This window comes from Symphalangus syndactylus, chromosome 17 (genome assembly GCF_028878055.3).
Source record: "Symphalangus syndactylus isolate Jambi chromosome 17, NHGRI_mSymSyn1-v2.1_pri, whole genome shotgun sequence".
NCBI classification, from domain to species: domain Eukaryota; kingdom Metazoa; phylum Chordata; class Mammalia; order Primates; family Hylobatidae; genus Symphalangus; species Symphalangus syndactylus.
In genome coordinates this window covers 94,005,976-94,029,406 of record NC_072439.2, presented here as the reverse complement: position 1 = coordinate 94,029,406, position 23,431 = coordinate 94,005,976, and the positions used below count along the sequence as shown (strand labels likewise).

The 23,431-nt window shown below is 35.8% G+C and overlaps 1 protein-coding gene across 3 annotated transcripts in view; it reads left to right on the top strand.

Moving 5' to 3' along the window:
• Nucleotides 1-23,431, top strand: part of FGF12 (fibroblast growth factor 12) — a 603,658-nt gene that overhangs the window by 378,380 nt on the left and 201,847 nt on the right. For all 3 annotated transcript variants that reach the window (XM_063621980.1, XM_063621979.1, XM_063621978.1), the window contains one exon: nucleotides 1,175-1,285. In XM_063621980.1, the coding sequence (XP_063478050.1) occupies nucleotides 1,175-1,285 (111 nt within the window). The remainder of the gene's footprint in view (nucleotides 1-1,174; nucleotides 1,286-23,431) is intronic.

Below are 23,431 nucleotides of genomic sequence, written 5' to 3'. Positions count from 1 at the left end.
AGGGTGTAGGCCAATTCTCAAAGAATTAATCACATTAAATGCTTAACTAGAATTCTCTTTTAGACCTAAACACCAATAAATGCATTTCGTGTAACACACAGTGCCTACCATATTGCTTGGCAGAAAAAAGACATTCTTGGTAAACATTAGTTGAATAAATGGATGGAGGATGAAGTTGACTAGCTTAAATTCAGCGATTGTCCTTCTGAGGATAGCATGTTGCTACTTCAGCAATCATATGATTTCCATCTTTGCCTCAATTTTTATCACCAGAAGCAGCATTTTTCTTTTTCTCCTCATTTTAATGAAATAATTGGGGCTATAAGTGCACTAGAATACTTCATTTTTGCTCAACAATAGAGACAAAAATGGTGATGTGGTGGAAACTAGATTGTTGCTGGCAGCCAGCAGTGCAATGAGAAAGCTTTAAATATTTATATTAGCTGATGCACAAAAATTCAAATGTGTTATACAAAGGTTAGTTTGAAAGTATTTGTGTTTAGAGGGCTTTTAAAAGTTGAGCAATTCTGGTTTGAAATACTTAGATAAATATGTATGACTTGATTTTTTTTTTTTTTTTTGTACTGGAGAAATGAACTTTGGAACACTGAGGCTCCTCTCTGATGAAGTATTTAGTGAAGGTGAAATTTGCATTTCCACATATTTGCCAGTGACATCTCATGGCCATGGAAGTTTTGCTGTTGCCTGTGGTTCTTCTCATCCAAACTATTCTTTCTGGCTGAACTTGATCACAAATTCAAAACCCAGGAGCTTCTGATGGAGAGCTGACATCCTGCAGAAATAGAAGTCAGAGGCATTTTGGCCTAAACAATAATTCTGGAATGGGACTATAAAGTTGGTGAAATCTTGCAGTCAGACACCAGATGCACAAGGGAGGAAAATAATTCACTTTTTAGCATGTCTCTGTATTTTCCTAATCATAATTAGCTTTTATTTATTTGCATTTAGTTTACTGCTAAAAGTGTTAAAGCTCTACCTCTAAATGGAAAAAAAAAAGCATAGATATGAGACTGAAATACCCAACTCCCAAATACATAATTCAATATTTAAGCTATTGCCATTTACGTATTTACTTAGAGGATGTTTTTAACAATTTGTAAGTGTGCATTTGTATAAGCCAAATAAAAATTTGAATAATTATTTTGTTTTGCAGAACCCCAGCTGAAAGGGATTGTGACAAGGTTATTCAGCCAGCAGGGATACTTCCTGCAGATGCACCCAGATGGTACCATTGATGGGACCAAGGACGAAAACAGCGACTACAGTAAGAAACACTAGCTTCTTACAATCTGATTACAAATCAAATGTAGGGCCCAGTGTATCTTGTACTTAAAGCATTGCTAAGCTGCCTTACCAAACTATGCCTTAACTATTAGTAAGCTAGTGTCTTTTCTTCTATCCTTCTTGCTATGATTTCCTACAGCAAAGACACAGTATAGGAGAGAGATTATGCACTTAAGAGAAGGTAAGAGGCTTAAAGGTATTCCATTTGGTCAGTGGGCAAGAATGTACTCCCATCACAGTGTTTTTAGGCAGCATGATGATAAACACTCCTACGAACAATACAAGCACGTCTTCCAACACAAGATGGTATTTAAATCCCGGAACCAAGTGATGAACAAGTTATAGTTCAATAATGAACAAGTTATATATTTCTCAGAACACAATTTCTGACAGACAAAAGTTGCCTCTTAAGGTAAACTCTGAGTACATGTATATATATATATATATATCTATATATATATGTTATTTTATGTTAATGGCAAAATTGCTGATTTTAAAAGGAAATATATTTAAATATTATGATTACATATGGTACATATAATAAATATATATAATAGTAAGAAGATAATGAAGACTGATAGACCTGAAATGGAATTTAAAAATTCTGGGGGGGGAATAAAAATGCTGAGCATTCAAAGATTAATAATAATTTCTCTGGATATAGTTTTTAAGTGATCTAACTTTAGAGTTGACAAGTTCAAAAATTAAATGCAATCATCAAGGGATGACAAAATGAATTTGCAGTCTAGAAAAATTTCAAATACAAGCTCCAGAGGCAAGATTGATAGCTCTCATATCTTTCAAATTTTGCATAATCATATACGGATACCTGAGGGCAAATTCGTGTCATTCTAAAATTACGTATGGTGCCATATTGTTTCCTAATGTTTGTCTGTCTTCACTGCTAGATCTTTAGCGTTGAGCACACAATAAATGCTCGTTGATAGCTGTCCCAACAAGTTGTGATTCTGATGGATGCAATTTTGTGATCAGGCTGATAATCTACCAAACTGCATAAAGTAATTTAGGAAGCTAGATATTTTATAGTGAAACGTCTTTTAAATTATTAAGAAATATTTGAGGAAAAATTTAAAATCCCTAATGAATGAAAATGCTCTTGTCCACCCTTTCTAAGTTATTCTTTGTTCAGTTAATATTGCACATTTAAAATATAATTTACAATAACTAAAAGATCTTATTATAAAGAATTTCATTTCAGTTTTCTTGCTCTCAGATTTTTGGCTAAGTTCTTGATTGGCTTATTTCGGTTTGCACTGTTGGCTTGCGTTTTTGTGAAAGGATTCTTTAAATGATTAAAGCACTCAACTCGGTATAGAAGAATCAGGATACTTTTCTCTCCATGTACTTCCATTTATTGCATCTGTAATCGAATGTCAAATTAGTGAGGCTACAAATACAGATGCAAGAACCAGGGAACCACTTAGTTGTGTCACTTATCTGCACTAACTCCGAGATATTACTAGTTCTCAGGTTTTATTTCTATAAAATGTGATGGCCGGAGATGGTGATGATATATCAACATCCCTGTCAGCACCATCCATCTAACTTTAAAAAGAAATGAAAAATTATAAATTGATGAAGATAGAATCAATCCCCAAGTCAGACAATTAGCCATATTCAATCTACAAAATGCTACCTTTACCCAGCCAACTATTTTGCAAATGCATGACATTTATCATGGGGCAGAGACAGAAGGGTGGAAGTGCAAGTGTGGGGTCAAGCTAGGACAAATCCTTCCTTCACTCTTTCTAGGAAAATAATTGACAATGCTTGCTCTGCTGATGCTGGGTGAACTGCTAGTGTAAGTCTACACCCACGTGTACATTTGTACCTTCCTCGATGCATATATATATCTTAGCATAGTGCCATTATGCATACCACACACAAACCCACATACACACACACACCCAAGGGCACACATTGTGTCAAATACGTACTTTTAAAAATTCTCTGAACTCACAAATTTAAACTAATATTTTATTAAGATAAACTACTGCACACACTTTTTAATAAATTGTTTTTAAAATCACTTAGGCATACAAATATAAAGATTAATAGCAGTTTATCTGGATACCTACCACCAGCTTTAAAATCAATTAAAAATATCGATATAGTTTAACCTCCTTGTTGTGTTTTCCCTCATGGAATCTTACTTTCCATCATTACCAGATATAATAACTCCCTGGAATTTTGTGTATCTCATATATATGCAATTTAAGAAAAAATTTTAATTCATATTATTGTTTTGCATATTTTAAAATATTTTATAAGTTAGAACATTATCATTAATATATTTTATGTACTTTAATCCCCAATATTATGGTTGTGAGGTTTGTATATGGTAATATATTTATTTGCTTTATTTCTTTCATTTTTGTAAAATATTCCACTGTATGAATGTATACAAACACATTTATTCATTTTCCTTTTTGTGTATAATTATTGTTTCTATTTTAAGGCCATTACAAATAGTGCTGCTAAGATCTATCTTATAGGTGTTGAAGATGCCTTCCTTAACAGTGCTTTAAAAATTACCCTTCTCACCTTGGAACTCTATTTTCATATCCCATTTTCTGAAATATGTATTGTTGCTGTTCATTTATTTTTGATAAAAATCTTCTTTCCCAGAAGAATGTATGTTCCATGAGTGAAAAGATTTTGATTGATGCCTCATGCATCATTAGAACCTAGAATGAATGGTCTGTAATACATAGTAAGCACTCAATACAAAGTGAGTGAATGAATGACTAGATGCATGAATGTCTCTGTCAATATGTACAAAAGTTTCTGTAGGTCATTGGCTAAAATACTGTTACCCACATTTTTTTTTTCTTTTTGAGATGGATTCTTGCTGTGTCACCAGGCTGGAGTACAGTGGCGTGATCTCGGCTGACTCCCTAGTTCAAGTGATTCTCCTGCCTTAGCCTCCCAAGTAGCTGGGGTTACAGGCACGTGCCACCACACCCAGCTAATTTTTGTATTTTTAGTAGAGACGGGGTTTCACCGTGTTGGCCAGGATGGTCTCGATCTCCTGACCTGGAGATCGGCCTCCCAAAGTGCTGGGATTACAGGCGTGAGTCACCGCACCCGGCCCCACATATTTTTTAACTTAAGAAATCATTTAAGACTTCAGAAAAATTACAAAGTAATAAAAGTGAATTCCTTTATACTTTTTACCCAGCTTCTCCTAATGGTACCATTTTACATAACAACATAGTGATCAACATCAGAAAATTAACACTAGTGAATATTATTTACAGAGAGCTATAGCTTTTATTAAAATGTTACCAGTTTTTCAACTAATGTGCTTTCTTCTGACACTTTCCCCACATATTTTAATGAATAATATCAAATAAAAACAAATAATTTTACATATACTTTGTCAGAGTGGGGATTAGAAGTAAAAATATCGAAGAAGGATTTAAATTCTACTCATTTCTTTTATAGAAAAATTATAAGCCTCTAAGTTGTTAAAATGTCTTTTCTTTCTCTAGTTTGTGTGTGTAGGAGTAGAAGCAGTTGATTGTTTGAAAAAAGAATCTTGTTACTATGAGCATCTGTCAGAAATGTGTTGTTTGGTTCACTAGACATCATTGGGTATAACCAACCTTACCATAGTATATTGCACAGAATTGATAAAGACACCTGTTCTTTTGTTCAAGAAGAAAAGACTAATTATATGTAATTGAGTACAAAACACAAATGGATTTGTCGGCAGGAACAGATAAGAATCTCTGCAAATATAATGATAAAAAGCACAAAACCGTGTTGGAACACTGGAACAAAAAAGACAATGGCAGTTTGGAGGGTATTAATAGGAATATTTTACATAAAATTAAAAAGCTAATTATTTTGTTTCCTGAGTTACCATAGGACAAGATACATTTGAAGAGGTCAAAAAGGCTAGGGAGGAAACAATGAAGATATTATAACCAAAGGTATTGTTCTCTTTACCTCTGAACAATAAAATATTAAGAGCCATTTGATATGGAATGGGCTCCCTGACAAGTTAGTACAGTGGAAAGACTGGAGATATTCAAGCAGATGCTGTCCTGGCACTTGAGGCAAAGGGAGAGGTTTACAAGAAAAACCCCTTGGTGTGGGAGGAGGAAACAGAGTGGTGGTGGGAGGGGCATGGTTTCAGCACTCAGTGACTTTTAAGGTCTCATTTAGTCCTGATATTCTTTTAAAAATTATTTTGAACAGGTAAGATAAGTGTGTGGCACCAAATTATAAAGGCACAAAAGGGTGTATAGTTGAGAAATAGCAAAACAGTCCCTGACAGCCAGAAGATGGCTTGGCACTCCCAAGAAGACTTGGTCTCCTTCTGTTGAATATAGACAATTTCACATTTGCAATTAGACAAAGCCACTGAGACATGATGGGTCAAGATAAAAGCAAGACCCTGTAATCATGTCTGAACACGACAAAAACAAAAATGTTTCCTAAATTACAAAATGAACAAATATGTCCCTGTCCTAGATTATGTGAGTGGCTGCTGCTTCTTTACCAAACACAGCTTTAAGCTTGCTCTGTTCTTCTTGCCTTCTAGAAAGGAATTACTAAGATAGTAGCCATAGAATTACACTCACATCCTTAGAGCATCCAATCTGGGGCAGATTGACATTTCTTTGAGCCCTCCTTAAAACCACTTGACACACACCCAAATCCTGTAAATCTTTTCTTACATCCTCCTACCAAGACCCCCCGGTTCTGCTCTGGTGTGTATTTTTCTCTCTTGCCGAGTGTTATTAAAACAAACTTTGTTCAACCATGGGTGTGTTTATGATATTCATTGGAAGTCATTGGCGCAGTCAAAAGCCATTTTCATTCACACCCCTCCATTGCCATCTGGGCACATTCTTGATATTTTCCTGATATAGTCTTATGTACTTATCAACATGTACAATATCTATCCATCCATCCATCTGTCCATATCTATCTACTATATTGATCTATCAGCACCTTCTTTTAACTTAAAATGTATATCTGCAAGATTTTTTCATATTAATACATATTTAAATGGATAATTTAAATACTTAATTTCCTATTAGGTATTTTGCTAATACAAACAATCCTATACAGAATATCCTCCTATATAAGTCATTTTTCATATATGCAAATGTATTTATAGGATGGTTACCTAGAAGTAGAATTGCTGGGTCAAGGGTATGTGCTTTCTTCATTCTGAAAGATATCACCTAATTGCTCTCCATTGTGCAAATTTACTGTAAAATTGTGTTTCCTTATCATCTAGTCAACAAAATGTGTTATGAAACTTTTGGTTCTAGTTGGTTCCAGTGGCTGATGCCTGTAATCCCAGCATTTTGGGAGGCAGAGGTGGGTGGATCACCTGACATTGGGAGCTCTAGACCAGCCGTGGCCAACATGGTGAAAACTCGTCTCTACTAAAAATACAAGAAAAATTAGCCGGGCACGGTGGTGCATGTCTGTAATTCCAGCTACTCGGAAGCCTGAGGCATGTGAATTGCTTGAACCAGGGAGGTTGAGGTTGCAGTGAGCAGAGATTGTGCCACTGTATTCCAGCCTGGGTGACGCAGCGAGACTCTTGTCTCGAAAACTAAAAACAAACAAGGAAACAAAAAACTTGGTTCTTTGTTACTTTAAAATGTAAATTTTAAGTTTTTAAAAATTATGAGTTAGGTTGAACACTTGTTTAAGGGTGATCTTTACTTCCTTTTCTATGAACTGTCTGTCTATATCTGATTCTGTGAAATGTCTTTTCTTATTTTTAGGAAATCTGTATTTAAAAAATCAGTTCTTTGTTGTGATTTACCATTTTTTTTCTAATTCTGTTGCCTCCGATATTTTTTTTTGCCATACTTTATTCTTTTTTGTTTTATTTTAAATGTGCTTTTCTGCCCTCAGCTTTTCTTTCCAATTTAAAAAGGCTTTATTCAAAATTATTTAAAAAGTCTATGTTTTGTTTTTTGTAATGTATTCTTTCTTTTCTTATATTTGATATTTAGTTAATCTGGAATTTATTTCTTAAGATTCTCTCAGTCTAGACTTCTAATACTTTATGTTCTTATCAGTTATGAATACAAATACACTTTCATTAGATTTTATGAATGTATTAAATTCACTGTGAGTTTAGCATCAACAAACATTTCAAAATGTTCTGTGTCTGATTTTCAGAAAACCAGTTGGAAATATAAAAGTTTAGTCATTCAGTTATGTTTTCTATACAATACCAAACATATGATGTTTTGATACCACCAGTCACAAGTATATAGACACAGCCAAAGTCAGCAGAAGCTTTTATTGCTAAACTATGAACAGAAGTATGATCCAAATGGTTAGTTGAGGAAAATTATGAAGGAAATCTTCTATTTCTTCTTACAAGGGCATGCAGGTACTACAAAAAATTAAACAGATGTTCTAAATCTGTTAGAAATTTGTTTTCATTGACTGTGTTTTAATTTTAAAGATAGTGCCTCCAAATAATATTTGTGGAAAATTTTTAGCAAACACTATTTTCTTGAATGGCTTACCCCCTTACATAAAATCATAAGGGGATAACTCCTCCAGATTCTTCAACCTTGGCTCCTCACTTTCTTCTTGATCTTACATATATTTTTGATCATAAGACTTCTGCTCCCAGCCGGGCACAGTGGCTCACGCCTGTAATCCCAGCACTCTGGGAGGCCAAGGCTGGCGGATCACAAGGTCAGGTGATCGAGACCATCCTGGCTAACACGGTGAAACCCCATCTCTACTAAAAATATAAAAAACTAGCCGGGTGTGATGGTGGCCGCCTGTAGTCCCGGCTACTCAGGAGGCTGAGGCAGGAGAATGGCGTGAACCCGGGAGGCGGAGATTGCAGTGAGCCAGGATCGTGCCACTGCACTCCAGCCTGGGTGACAGAGCGAGACTCCGTCTCAAAAAAAAAAAAAAGGACTTCTGCTCCCATGTATCTTTCTGGTCAGTAAAGCAAAACATGAGTTATTTGAAATTATATTCTTCCCTATTTACTGTATAACTTTTTATGGGCATATTTCTAGGCAGAATACATAGTAGTTAAAAATCTTATTGGAGCTACTTAACCAAGTGTATTCCTAGAAAGAACTGAGGACTGAGGTTGTCTTTGATCTGTTTTTGGCTCTGTGTGATGACTGGTGCTTTGGCTGTGGGCAAGTCACATAAATATTCTCTGATTTATACAAATTCAGATAGTACAACATTAGAGGAGCCAAGAATCACTAAGATTTTGATAGCCTTTTATTTACTTCTGTTATAGAAGTAAAGGTATGCTCAGAAAAACTGATTGACAGCCTCCATTTCCCTAAAAACCCTTTGTTCTGGAAGATATGTTACCGGCAGGCAGGAAATCATCAGTTTGCAAATCCCTGTGTGATAGTCTCCAAGTGTGTTTAAAGATCTAGAGAGTTAAACACATAAATGCTAAAACCAGAATTTGGGTCCAAGTAATCTGACTTGAGATTCTTTGCCCTTGAATTAGTTATTTAACCCCTCTCTGTTAAATTTCCTCATTTGTTAAATGACAATAATAATAATATTTAGGTCATAGGGCTGTTGTGTAGATTAAATGGTTTGATTCCTTAAAAGTGCTTTAAGCAGTACTTAGAACACAGTAATTCTTAATAAATGTCATCTGCTGTCATTATTTTCATCAGTAGGGATGAGAGACCCCTTGTTTGCAAGGAGCTCATACACAGTGACCATTTTCACAGAAATAGAATTCTTAGCAGTGGCAGCTATTATTATATGGAAGAATTTGAAAGTGTTTACACTGGTGGGTATTGAAGAATAAGTCAGTGATTCATAAAATGTCTAGTCCCTAGACCAGCAGCATCTATGTATCTGAGAACTTGTTAGAAATACACATTTTCCAGCATCACTTCAGACATGCTGAGAGACTGTGAGGCTGGGGCCCAGCAATCTGTGTTTTGACAAACCATCCAGATTATTCTGATGCACTGCAGCAAGTACAACTGGCATCTTTCCTCTGCCCCCAGGATTTGAAGTGCTCACATTTGCCAATGAAGGCAATCTCTGTTCTGGGACTGTGAAGCCTATTTCTGTGGGGATCTGACTCCTAATATAATAGGGAAAGCAGAGGTCTGTAGGCACTGAAATTCAAACTTACTACCATCTTAAACATGTGAAATCTGTTACATTTTGATTAATTACTTGAAGAGAGTCAAGGCTCAATTCTGGACAGATACATGATCAAATATAAGTTTGGAGAATTACAAAAAAAAAAGAAAAAAATATGAAAAATATGTAATGATATAGGTAAGCCTGTATCACAGATTTGTATGTCTTGGAGCTTTTACATATGCAAATTTATTTCGCTTGTGATGTCTTTGCCAATCTTATCCAGGAGGCAAGCCACTCTCACCCTTCAAAACCCTCCTCAACTCTTGTTTCTTTTGTCCATGTGAGGTCTTCTTTAGCCATCTTGTCTCAATTGTCACCCCCATGCAAAACCCCGTGCTCACTCACTTCACTCTGCTGTATTTGAGGCTTATGCATTTGTTTACAGCTGCACAAGTCACATTATATACTGCAATTCCTTATCTGCTTTTGTGTTTTCCCTATTAAGAGAATGACTTCCTTATTTGCCCTTCTGCTTAGCCAAGCAATGGAGATTTTCCAAAATCCAAAGAGCTACAAATGTGTTTCATTTAGCTGGCATGCTTGGGAAGGGGGAATGATTGTATGTAAGCAACAGATGCATCTACTTTTTTTCCCACATTTTCTTCCTACCTGCCTAGGGCCTGAAGACTTTTCAGTTTGAGATACCTGTGGCTTTCACTCAATATTTGTTAAGTCAAAATAACAGAACAGAACTTTAAAGAAACAGTACAAACCCCTTAAATATCACCTATTGTAAGACAAAGTAGCTTGGGCTGTGAGTCAGACAGCCTGGTTTCCAGTCCAGGTTCTTTCTCTAAATAGCTGAGTGAACTTATTTAAGTCCCACAAACTTTCTGTTCCTTGGTTTACTTCCCCCCGCCCCTCATTTCTCCTCTGAGGAATGAATCCTTTGTTTTCTACTCTGTAAAATGAAGTGTTTAGAAAAGATAATATCCAGTATCTCTGATAGATCTGAAATTTTGCAAGCCTACAAGTTGACAATGATTTTTGTTTTCACCTTTGAAAAATGGGAAACTTTTTATTTTAAACACATTACAAAAGAAGGCAAAATTGTAAGAGCAAATAGTACAATAGTTTTTGCATTGAATTGGAACACAGTAGTGAATTCACCGCTACTTTCAATGTATGTGTATACAGATTTCAAGCAATTCTCAATACCCCTATTGCCACTCCCTAGTCCAAGCTACTATCCTCTTTGTATGGACTCTTGCAATAACTCTCTAACTGGTCTCTTTACTTAAAGCTTCCCCCCATCAGCCTATTTTCCCCACAGCAACCAGAGTGACCCAGTTAAAAGATAAAACGAAATAAACTCACTTCTTTGCTCAATCCCTTTCATCACATATCATTCGGGATAAAAACCAATGACCTTTTTCCTATGACCAATAACATTTTATATAATCTTACTCATTGCCTCCTTCGTCCCTCCTCAAATATTATCTCTCCTCTTTCGTTCTACTGGCCATCTTGCTGTTCCTCAAACACACCAACCATGTTCTTACCTGAAGGCATTGGGACCAGCTATCCCCCTCTTTCTGGAATGTCCTTCCAAATATCTAAATAGCTCAATCCCTCATAATCTTCATACCCAATCAAAAGAGAAGCCTTTTCTCAAAAAGATCTTTTCTAGTTAATTTATATACATCTCAGTCCCTATCTCAATATTTCAGTCTCCTTTGGCTACTTGAATTTTGTTTTCATCTTTAGAACCCTTACCACTATCTAATATACCTACTTGTTTTATTATGTCTTCTTACTACTAAAATATTACTTATATATACCATACTTTTTAAATTCTATCCTATACTTGTTTATGTTATTTCTTCCACTAATTATGCCATCCTCTAAAAGCCTTTTGTCTTTGAAACTTATTTCTGATTTAACTGTACATTCTACTTTTTCTCTGAACAAACTGTACATCTCTTATGATTTTATGCTGTTTCATCCGTATGTATTCATTGTGTATATGACTGGGTGACTTCTTTTTGGTTATGAACTACTTAAGGGCATTGACAATGCCTGCTTTATCTCTGTGTTGGCCTGTAATAAGTTCTTAATAATGAGTAAGGCCTTGATAATGGATATGGATAAGTTCATTGATAGTAGCAATAGTATAATGATTATACCATTGAAACTAAAAGACTTAATTAGAATATAATCTTCATGGGGGAAATGAGCTTTATCCGCATTTTGTACTGCTATGTCTCCAGCACCTAAAAGAATACCTGGTACATATTAGGTATTCAATATTTGTTGGATAAATGAATGAAAGTGAATTCACAGATCAACCCCATCAAAAATGAATATGACTTTGCGTGACAATACCCAGCTTGAAAAATTAATGCTAATTGGATCATGCTTGCATTTTGTTTTGAGAATGACAGATAAGTTAAGAGCATTCAAAGGATGAGTAAGGAAATTATTTCTATTTTGAAAATAGGAAGAAAATTGAGTATGCTTAGTCTAGAAAAGTAAATTCTATATCAATAGTAGTAAAAGAAAACACTTTCACAGTGTTACATATATTCTCAAAGTGTTACATGAATATATATATATTCATCTTGATAATTATAGAGACATCATTTTCTTAAAATATGCAAATGGCATATTTGCCCATAAGAGAGAGAGTCATTGCTTTTATTATTCATCTAAGGGCAGCACTATAAATTTAAACATGTTGCAGGAAAAAGAAAATATACACTCAGGTGTTTTAAGAATAAGAAACTAAAAAGAGAGGGTTTCTTGAAGTAGTGGAAAAGGGTATTAAAGCTTTGATGAGTGAGAATTAGAGATTACTTTAAAATTCCTGAAATTCATTACCTTACTTTGAGGCTCTGAAGTGAGAGTTGATATGCTCTAAGTAGAGTAAGTAGAATTCATTTCTACTATATCCATATCCTGTGCTCCGTCTTCAACATAAGTTACTGATTGCAAGATTGTATAGATTTGTCCATATTCTTAATAAATTGCAGTGGAGTTTCTTATATGTCTCTGGTTTGATTAAGCACTGTTTTTAGCCACCAACTAAATAAGGTATAAATTATAAATGTATACTCATATGGATTATCATTTTCTAGGGCATACTACCATGAAGCATAAAGAAGAACTACATGTTTGGAATGAAGGATTTGGAAAATAAAATGGTCACCTATGTGTCAAGCATTATTTCTTAATCTATGACTTGGGGACATATCAGATAATAGTAACTGTTTACTGAACACTTTTTTTTTTTACTTTATTTTTATTTTATTTTATTTTATTATTATACTTTAGGTTTTAGGGTACATGTGCACAATGTGCAGGTTTGTTACATATATATCCATGTGCCATATTGTTTTGCTGCACCCATTAACTCATCATTTAGCATTAGGTATATCTCCTAATGCTGTCCCTCCCCCCTCCCCCCACCCCACAACAGTCCCTGGAGTGTGATGTTCCCCTTCCTGTGTCCATGAGTTCTCATTGTTCAATTCCCACCTATGAGTGAGAACATGCGGTGTTTGGTTTTTTGACCTTGCGATAGTTTACTGAGAATGATGGTTTCCAGCTTCATCCATGTCCCTACAAAGGACATGAACTCATCATTTTTTATGGCTGCATAGTATTCCATGGTGTATATGTGCCACATTTTCTTAATCCAGTCTATCGTTGTTGGACATTTGGGTTGGTTCCAACTCTTTGCTATCGTGAATAGTGCCGCAATAAACATACATGTGCATGTGTCTTTATAGCAGCATGATTTATAGTCCTTTGGGTATATACCCAGTAATGGGATGGCTGGGTCAAATGGTATTTCTAGTTCTAGATCCTTGAGGAATCGCCACACTGACTTCCACAATGGTTGAACTAGTTTACAGTCCCACCAACAGTGTAAAAGTGTTCCTATTTCTCCACATCCTCTCCAGCACCTGTTGTTTCCTGACTTTTTAATGATGGCCATTCTAACTGGTGTGAGATGGTATCTCACTGTGGTTTTGATTTGCATTTCTCTGATGGCCCGTGATGATGAGCATTTTTTCATGTGTTTTTTGGCTGCATAGATGTCTTTTGAGAAGTGTCTGTTCATGTCCTTCACCCACTTTTTGATGGGGTTGTTTGTTTTTTTCTTGTAAATTTGTTTGAGTTCATTGTAGATTCTGGATATTAGCCCTGTGTCAGATGAGTAGGTTGCAAAAATTTTCTCCCATTCTGTAGGTTGCCAGAGCTTCTGCACAGCAAAAGAAACTACCATCAGAGTGAACAGGCAACCTACAGAATGAACACTTTCTAAATGTTCAGTATAGCTACGAAAATTTTCAAAATTGTACTCAGTTAAGTCTTGTAATAACCCTATAAAAGGTACTATAATCATTTCTATTTTGAAGATGAGTAAACTGAGGCACAGGAAGGTTAAATAGTCCATGGCCATACAGATATTAAATAATAGACCCAGGATTTGAATTCAGCAAGTTTAGTTCCAATGTTAATACCTTCACCCAGTTTACACTGTACCTCGAATTTATCTTTCCTGGTTAATATTTCCCAGTGCATAATAAATCATCTCTTAAATCATACCTCTGCATTCTTCTGACAACACTTTTAAAAGGCATTAAGAAGGCAACGTGGTTTAGTTCTAAAATATTATGGCAATATACTATACTTAGACAGGCTAATATACTTTAGACAGGCTATATACTATCCTTAGAGAGGCTAATATACTTTAGATAGGCTAAACAGTGAACTTGCAAGGATTTTTCTTCAATATGTTTGATGTATTTAAAATATAAATTAAAACATTTTTTAGAGATAGTAAACCATGATACAATAATTTTAAAGATTTTAAATAACCTGGTTGCCTATTTCATATATCTGATTTGAGAAGTTTGAGGTGTGTAGGATGTGTGTGTCTTTATGTGGATATATATTTTCATGTATTATTCAGCAGCCTAGATAGAGTGGTACTGAACAGGCATCCAGCCAAGATCTAGCGAGGTTGCACCTAGTACATCTGCTTCCCTTGACATTGAGACCGAATCTGGAACACATACCTATGTCAAACTATGTCTGTACAGCATTATTAAGCCCACTCCACAGTATTATAATTGAATTTTTACAAATATCCTAAAGATAACTCCTTGCTCCTTCCTACTTAGGTATGAGCAGAAAACATCACTTTTATTGTTTCTATAGTATGTATCAGGGATCATTTTCCGTACTTGAGGAAGCAGGATAGTGTTATAAATAGTCCATGTGATTTTAGGGACAATCATGGATGTTAATATGGGTATCTCCACTTGCCAGATGGATAAACTTGGGCAATTAGTTTAACACTTTGAAACCAGAGTTCCTCATCTGCAAAATGAGAATAATATGTAGGAGATTTAAGTTAATAGTATGAAAATGTACCCTTATGGAAGGAAGTGCCTTGGAAAGTCTCAACAGGAGAAATCAATGCTGACTGAAGAGCAATCAAGAGCCGTTTCAGAAAAAATGAAGGACTTGAGCAAAGCTTTGACAAATTGGGTAAGAAGCCATTTTTGAACCACATCTGTAGTTTCAGCACTCTTTTAGGCCCTAGACCAACCTTCTTTTCTTTGGGAGAATTGATCGAAGTCTAATTTAGATAAGATTAACATCCAGTGCACTTGGAGTTTCCCTCTGAAGGGGTTGGAATGTACAGTTACATATGGTCTCTTCCCAGTCTTTGACACTACTGATGATCTGGGCAGAAAAGTCCTGCTGAGACGTAAAGGAAGACAGCAGCCGCTCCTCATAGATCCAAGTTCTCAACAATGGCTCCAAAATCTTTGTTTTTGAATCAGTAAGTCTGCAGGAGGACCACACTTTGAGAACCAAGCACACAGCACTTCTCAAACTTTAACTGCATTGTAATTGTGTTAAAATGCAAATTTTGATTCAATAATTCTTGGATACAGCCTGAGATTCTGCCTTTCCAACAAGCTCCAGATGATGGTGATGCTCTGGCACAATGTCTGGAATATATGTGATGAATTAATGAATAAACCTAGTAGGCCATAGTATTGATTTTGGCAACATAGTTTTTGATGAAAGGTTTGTAGAGGATGCAAATCTAAAAGCTTCAAAACATGCAAAGATTTCTTGGAAGATGTTTCTGCCCATTGATCTTATGGACCGTCACCTGTGCTGTTCACTGAATTCTTCAGACGGGCTCCAAGACAAGTCTGTGTAAGACAAATGGCTCCAGAGAATGAGTAATGACAGGCATTTGCTTTCATTATCGATAGTGATATGCCTCATTTTTCATCTTAATGAAAAAAGAATCACGTTTAAATGACTTGTTAATTATGCAAATTTTTGAACATTTTTGAACTATCATAGGAAAGGTTATATGATATTATCAGGATTAAAAGCCAATGACAGGACTTTTACCAGAGCTAAGGCAAATATTTCTACTACCTTTTATCAAATAAAGAGATCACAATGCTGGCTCATTTTTTTTATGCTGAAAACCCACAGTGTATGCTGTCAGCCAATGCTTAGAAGAGAAATTTTAGTCTCTGAAGTCTCAAACCACTAGTCAGCTCTGTAAGTCAACAAATTCAGTGAGAAAATAAATCAGTCAGTTGGACTATTTGGCCAATTGTTTATAAAATAGGGCATCATACTTAAAGCAGTGAACCAATATAGCTTAAAGTATGTTGATGTTTACGTTCTTAACAGTGTTTTATTTTAACTACATAGTTGTTTTGCTTACAGGAACTTCAATAATAGAAGATGAAATACATGCTTTTTTTTCTCCCATAACATTTAAAAAAATTTAAGTTGAAATATGGAATAGTGATCACCCAGCCATGTTCCTCCTACTATGAAAACTCCAGATGTGGAGATATGAAAACAACAATGAGAATAAAACACTGAAAACACTGATAGTGATGTTTCGTATCCTTTATGGTTTAAAAAGTGGTTTGTTTTTATTACCTCATTGATCTTCATAACAATCCAGTGAAGCATTCAGAGCCAAGAAATGCTCAAAGTGGTTAAGTCATTTATGCCTAGTGTTCCATTATTGGAACACTATGCATGTGGGAGTTATTTATATCCTACCACTCAAAGTCATCGCCAAGGTCTGATTGCAGATATTCAAAAAATTGCAACCTCATTAAATTACTCGGAGTCACTAAGACCACAAAGCTGTTAAATTTTAGAACTAGGGCTCATGACCTAAAGCTATGTCCTCTATGTAGCTACTACATTCAGTCCTCATCTGAGTCTTATTTCCTTGACTTAACAGCTAAAAGAATAGGGCAAGTTACATCTTTCCTTTAATTTCTGTAAGAAATGCTGTTTTAGAGGGTTAAATTCAGTAGCAACAATTGTTTAGGCTTTATTTTGAAATGCAATCTGAGTGCAAAACAACAACAAAAACATATTTTATACTCTATGAATCCCTAGTTTTCAGGGAAACTCAGACAAACATAGAAATATGAATAAGCACTGTGATAAGTGCTGTGTATGGAATGCTGTGGAATTAGGGTGAGGGAATGAATAATTAATTTGCCTGGCTGAACATTCCATTGTACCATAATTTATATAACCACTTTTGTATTGGAAGATTTAAGAGCTCACTCCTTTGCTGGATATTCAATAATAGCATTTTCCTATTGAGAATGGGGAGAGTGAATAATTGACTTAAGTAAATTATAAATAACAGGAGTAAATATTAATTTCATAACTGAGGAAAAACCAATTGAGTGGCCTGCAAACATTATAAATATTATAATTACAGATATTATTGTGAGAGACTGTAGGATTTATTATAGGAGAAAATAACCTGGTACTAACTTAACTTTTTATTTAAGATTTTGTAGGATATGATCTTATTCACACTCTAATAAAATATCTTGACTGAGAACATTGTGAGATGTGGGAAATGATATTGAATTTTCAAGGAAATCTAACATTGAAAATGCACAGATTATAAACCCAAATATCTCCATTCTCTCTCAGTATGTTCCGCTTGAGTTTTTAATGGGTCACAGGATGAATCTTTTTTATTGGCCATTTGACAAAATAGACCTAGAATTTCTAAATACAACTGTACTCTTTTATACCTTTCTTCATTACAAGCAATAATGAGTCTGTCCTTAGAAGTTACTTGGAAAGATACTGGATTTACATATTCCAAAGACAATTTGTAATGAGCTTTTTTTCTCCTTCCTTCCCTCCCTATCTCCCTCTCTCCCTCTTCTTCTCTTTCTTTTATTTTTTTTTATTTTTTATTTTTGAGATGGAGTCTCGCTCTGTCGCCCAGGCTGGAGTGCGGTGGCGTGATCTCAGCTCACTGCAAGCTCCACTTCCTGGGTTCACGCCATTCTCTTGCCTCAGCCTCCCGAGTAGCTGGGACTACAGGCGCCTGCCACCACGCCTGGCTAATTTTTTGTATTTTTAGTAGAGACGGGGTTTCCCTGTGTTAGCCAGGACGGTCTCGATCTCCTGACCTCATGATCCTCCTGCCTCGGCCTCCCAAAGTGCTGGGATTACAGGCGTGAGCCACGGCGCCCAGCCCTTCTTCTTCTCTTTCTTTGAAACTTTCTTGTTGTCACATTGTTTTCCTACGTGTTTTGGATTGATTGTTACCTTTTTCTTGCTGGAATAATCTGGTGTGCATAATGTACAGGTAGAAATTAAGCTGAGTAAAACACAGCACTTTTAGAAGGTACATTTTTTGGTCCAATATCATTGGACAGGATGTTTATTTTTTATTTTATTATATTGAGACAGAGGCTTGCCCCATTACCCAGGCAGGAGTGGAGTGGTGCAATCATGGCTTACTGCAGCCTTGACTTCCCGGGTGCAGGCTATCCTCCGACCTCAGCCTCCCAAGTAGCTGGGACCACAGGCACACACACATAGCTGACTAAATTATTTTTATTTTTATTTTTACAGAGATGGAGTCTCCCTGTGTTTCCCAGGCTAGTCTCAAACTCCTGGGCTCAAGTGATCCTCCTGCCTTAGCCTTCCAAAGTGCTGAGATTACAGGCATGAGCCACCACGCCTTGCTGACAAGATGTTTAATATCTCAATTGTAACAGATTCCCCGAACTCTTTCCTTCCTCTTAATTCCCTCCAACCTTGCATCACTCTACACACACACATACTCCTACCCTCACCAGGCCTGTGCATCCCATGATTCTGCCATTTCAGACTTTGTACCATGTAGGTTTTTTGGCTTTCCTTTAGTCTACGTGTAATACATATTATCTTCAATCTTTTTCTTACATGCTTAATTATAAAAATATGTCTGAGAAAAGTTATGAATAAACATGTGTAAGGAGAAACTACTCCTAATTCATTTATTTATTCAGCAAATATTGAATAACAGCTTCTAAAACCAAGATATCATGCTACGCATTGGGGATCATAATTAAAGTTTCTGGTACCTTCAACTTGCCCTTAAAATAGTGGAAACCTCAGAAAGATTCACAGATAAAAGTCTTTTCACTAGAGACCACAACTGTTATGTTCATCACTCTTTTTTTAGCCTAGGCATGGCATTTGGCATATAGTAAGTCCTCAATAAATATTTATGGTAAGAATAAATGACTTCTAAGTCAGGTTTTTACAAGCGCTATATGCGAGTTCAACTTTGTAAGGCCAAGGTCCTACTCCAAATGTTAGGATGGTACTTTACATTTTCTCAATTTTTTTCACTTTGTACCCCTCAAAGAAGTTAGGACTTCTATATACTGGTGAATGAAGCTATTTTAAGTAGTCAAATACTGAGTTTATAATAAAATGACATTTTGCATATCAAAATGCCTAGCAGGATGCCTGAAAAAAATAGGTGATCAATGAATATTATCTATTTAGTTTTTCTTTTCTCATTTGTTACTTTCTCTCATCTTCTCCTTCCACTTAAATTTCAACATGAGAATGATTTAGGTTTTGTAGGTCCTAAAGCTTATCTTATGTGGTGTTCTCCCCAAAAAAATAAATATAATGAAATGAAAGTTAGATGCAAAATTGAGTATTTAGACTGAGAAAATAAACCACAACAGTTTAAATTTTAAAAAGCTGGGAACTATCAAAGATGATACAAATCAGGAAAATAATACAACATTTTAATTAATTGCCTGATATCCGCAAGTCTATAAATTTCCTTCCCATTATTATGGATACATAATTTTTGAATGTCTTTCCATATGACAACAATTTTATTATACATTTCTTGTAGGGAGAAATATAAAGATAATTCAGTCTTTCCTGTAGCATGATTAATCAAAGTGATCCTTTAATATTGTATAACTTGGAAGTGTTTATTTTAGGTTAACAGCCCATAATTATCTGATGATTAGTGACGTTGAGTATCTTTTCATATACTTGTTGACCATTTGTATGTTGTTCTAGAGAAATGTCTGTTCAAGCCCTGTGTCCATTTTCTAATTGGCATATTTGTTTTGTTTTTCCTATTGAGTCATAGGAGTTTCTTATGTACTCTGGATAGTGAACCCCTACCAGATATACAATTTGCAAATATTTTCTCCCATTCCATAAGTTGCCTTTTCATTCTGTTGATTGTTTCCTTTGCTCTGCAGAAGCTTTTTAGTCTGATGTAATCCCACTTGTCTAGTTTTTGCTTTCATTTGCCTGTGCTTTTCGTTATCCAAGAAATAAATCATTGCCAAGGCCAATGTGGACTTTTTCCCCTATGTTTTTTTCCTGTGGGTTTTACAGGTTTAGGTCTCACATTTAATTATTTAATCCATTTTGAGTGAATTTTATGTATGGTATAACATCAGGGCCCAACTTCATTCTTTCATGTGTGAATATCCAGTTTTTTCAGCACCATTTGTTGAAGAGACTATACTTTCTCTTCATTACCTTTTCCAGTACCTTTTTTCCGTGAAGTTTTATGAATGAGCTCGGTTTATGGAAGCCAAGAGTACCAGCTCCATTATTTCATTTTTCAAAATACAAGAGTCAACTTTACAAAAAGATGTAGAACAAGATACTCCTTTTGGAAAGGACAAGTTTAAGAAGATCTTTGCATGTCAGATTAAATACTTGGACTCTATTTGGCATATAATTATAGTATTATTTAGTCTGCAAATGTTTACTGGGATTGCTAATATACACAGAATATATACTACCCTGCATATTCTCTCTCTTGTTTTCTCTCTCTGTCTCTATCTGTCTCCTCCCTTTCTTGTATTATACAAGTGTAGTTGTGATGTGAGTTTTGTTTTGGAGAGCTTACAATCTGGTTGTGGTTGGCAGAGGAAACAGATTTTTTAGAAGAATAAAACTATAAATTGTGATAAATATAGTCTGGATCCAGGAATAGGGCAGCTAAGAAGTGAAAGAAAGCACTTGGCATTTGGTGTGTCATTTCACGCATGTCAGGGATTTCAGTGTGAAGATATAGGGAGAGTGACATTCCAAGCAGAGGGAACTAAGTTAGCAAAACGATGGAGTTTGGAAGGTAGGAGGAGGAAGATCAAATTACTAGAAGCACTCAGTATTGGAGTGAAAGTGCCATGTAGCACAAATGTATGTTGTAGATTAACCTTGAATATCAGGCTGAGATGCCTTAAGTTTCTAATTTCATTTTTATCTTAAAAAGAACTTTCATTCTAACAAGGAAACCTACATTCCTGGAAATAATGTGTTTTTGTCATAACCCATATAATAACATTTATTTAATAAAGCTATGTACATGTTCCTGGGCTAGACATTACAGCAACTATCCTCTAGAGTCTTGCATTGTAGGGATGGAGACAGAGATATTAACAAAGAACTCTAAAACCATGTTCTAAATACCATTACAGAAATATACACAAGAAATAAGCCATCTGGAAAAGGGAAGTATTATTTCTGAAGGGTTTTGGGCAAGACTCATGGGGGAGTTCAACAAGGTAGGCCTTAAATGATGAAAAGAGTTGGCCAAATTTAGAAGTGGGAAGATAAGCTTTCCAAAAAGAGATAGAGGACAAAAGAGGACAAACTCCAGCCTACTTAAAGATCGAGGGGGAACTTAGGAAATGGCAAAAAGCTCTGTGAAGCCGGTTACAGCAGATGGAAAGGGTGACAGGTGATAAGCTGGAAATGTGGGTTGGAGCCAGGTTGTAAAGGACATTGGAGACAGGGAGGAATCACTGCAGGTTGTAAGCAGGAAAATGGCATAAGAGGATGCAAGGGACTTAAAGAGTGGGTGGAATCAAGTAGCCCAGTTACTATGAGTTAGGACAGTAGCTTTGAGGAGTAGTGACAGGAGTAGCAAAGGGCTCCTGTGAGCTGGAGCCAGAGTGTGCTACTCTGAAGACAATTAATAGATAAGAGTAAGTCATTTGCCACCTTTTGGGATTTTTAGGAGGCAGATGAGGACCTTTCCAGAGAAACTATGTTTAGCTTTTACCAATAAAGTCTCATTTCAAATCATTTACTGATTTTTAAAAATGGGCTTAGTAAGCCTCACAAAGCAAACCAGCTAAAAGCTGTCACCATGTTGTGGTTCATATAAAACTTTCAAACAGGTTTCTTGTTTTTGTCCCTGCCTAGCATTATCAGTTTTCTCTCATTCTTCTTGTAGGAAAAACTTTACAGTTGCTTTTCCTTCTATGGTCAGCTACATAAACCAGTGTTCTTAGCATTTATCCTGGGAAGTCTTTTCTCCTTCTCACAGTAATTGTCAGTGAACTTAATAGTTTTCCAGTATCTGCTTTTATTTGAAATGAAATGCCTTGCATCTAGTTCATATCTCGCATATTAATTCTGCTTTCATTAGCATCTCTATCAGTTAGGATTAGAGTTGGCTCTGCATTGCACAGACTAAGAGAGCAAGGACTTATTTTCTCACATAAAAGCCAGACCTGGGTAATTGAATGTTGGACTCGTGCCACTGCTCCGCAAAGCTCTCAGGGACCCAGCTCCTTCCAGCTCACCTGCCAACACCCGCTGGGGAGGAGTCCTTGTTTTTATGGTTTGAGATGATCCAGTTACCATATCCCCATTCAAACAGCAATAGGCAAAGGTTGAGAAGGGGCACAAAGGACACCTGTAAGTTGTCTTTAAGGAAGGATTCCTCGAGCTTATAATGATGTGATGACTTACATCTCATTGGCCAGTAGTGAGTCCATAGGACCTATATCTGGTTGCAGGATATGTAAGAAGATGTAGCTGAATAATCTATTTATTTGCAAGAAGGCAGAAATGGATATTAGAGGAAATTAAAAGAACAAAAAGGGGAGGCCGAGACAGGTGGATCACAAGGTCAGGAGTTCGAGACCAGCCTGGCCAACCAGTGAAACCCCGTTTCTACTAAAAATACAAAAATTAGCTGGGTTGTGGTGGCAGGCGCCTATAATACCAGCTACTCTGGAGGCTGAGGCAGGAGAATTGCTCGCACTCCAGCTGGGTGACAGAGCTAGACTCTCTCAAAAAAGAAAAAGAAAGAACAAAAAGATGAAATATGATGTTTTGAATAGGTAGCCACATTAGAGAGCCTGAAAGCCTTTGTTTAGATGCATTTTCCCCTGGGTTAACTCTAAATCTTTTTGTACTGCTAAAAATTAAGGTAATCATTCTGTCCTAAATTCTTCGTAGCATTTATGGTTGAGGATCAAATACAATTAATGTATCAGCACTTTGAAAATTAATGTTGCACAAATATAAAGTATTCGATTTTAAAGCATTAAAGCAATCTGCTGAATATAAACTAAAAAATATTACTGAGGCAATATGTCAGTTTTTACAATAGCCTTATGGTAACTTATTCTGACGAACAGAAGAATTAGGTGTTCATGACAAATAGCTCTTAGAGAGGACACATCTCTGTGAATCACTTTCAGAAACATGACAATGCATTTGGTTCTATCAACTCTGTGTGATAAGGATTATCATGTCCATTTTACAGATAGGAAAACTAAGGCAGAGAAGTTAAATGAATAGCTCAAAGCCATGTAACTGAGTGGAGGGTTTAGAAACTATGTGTCAACAAATC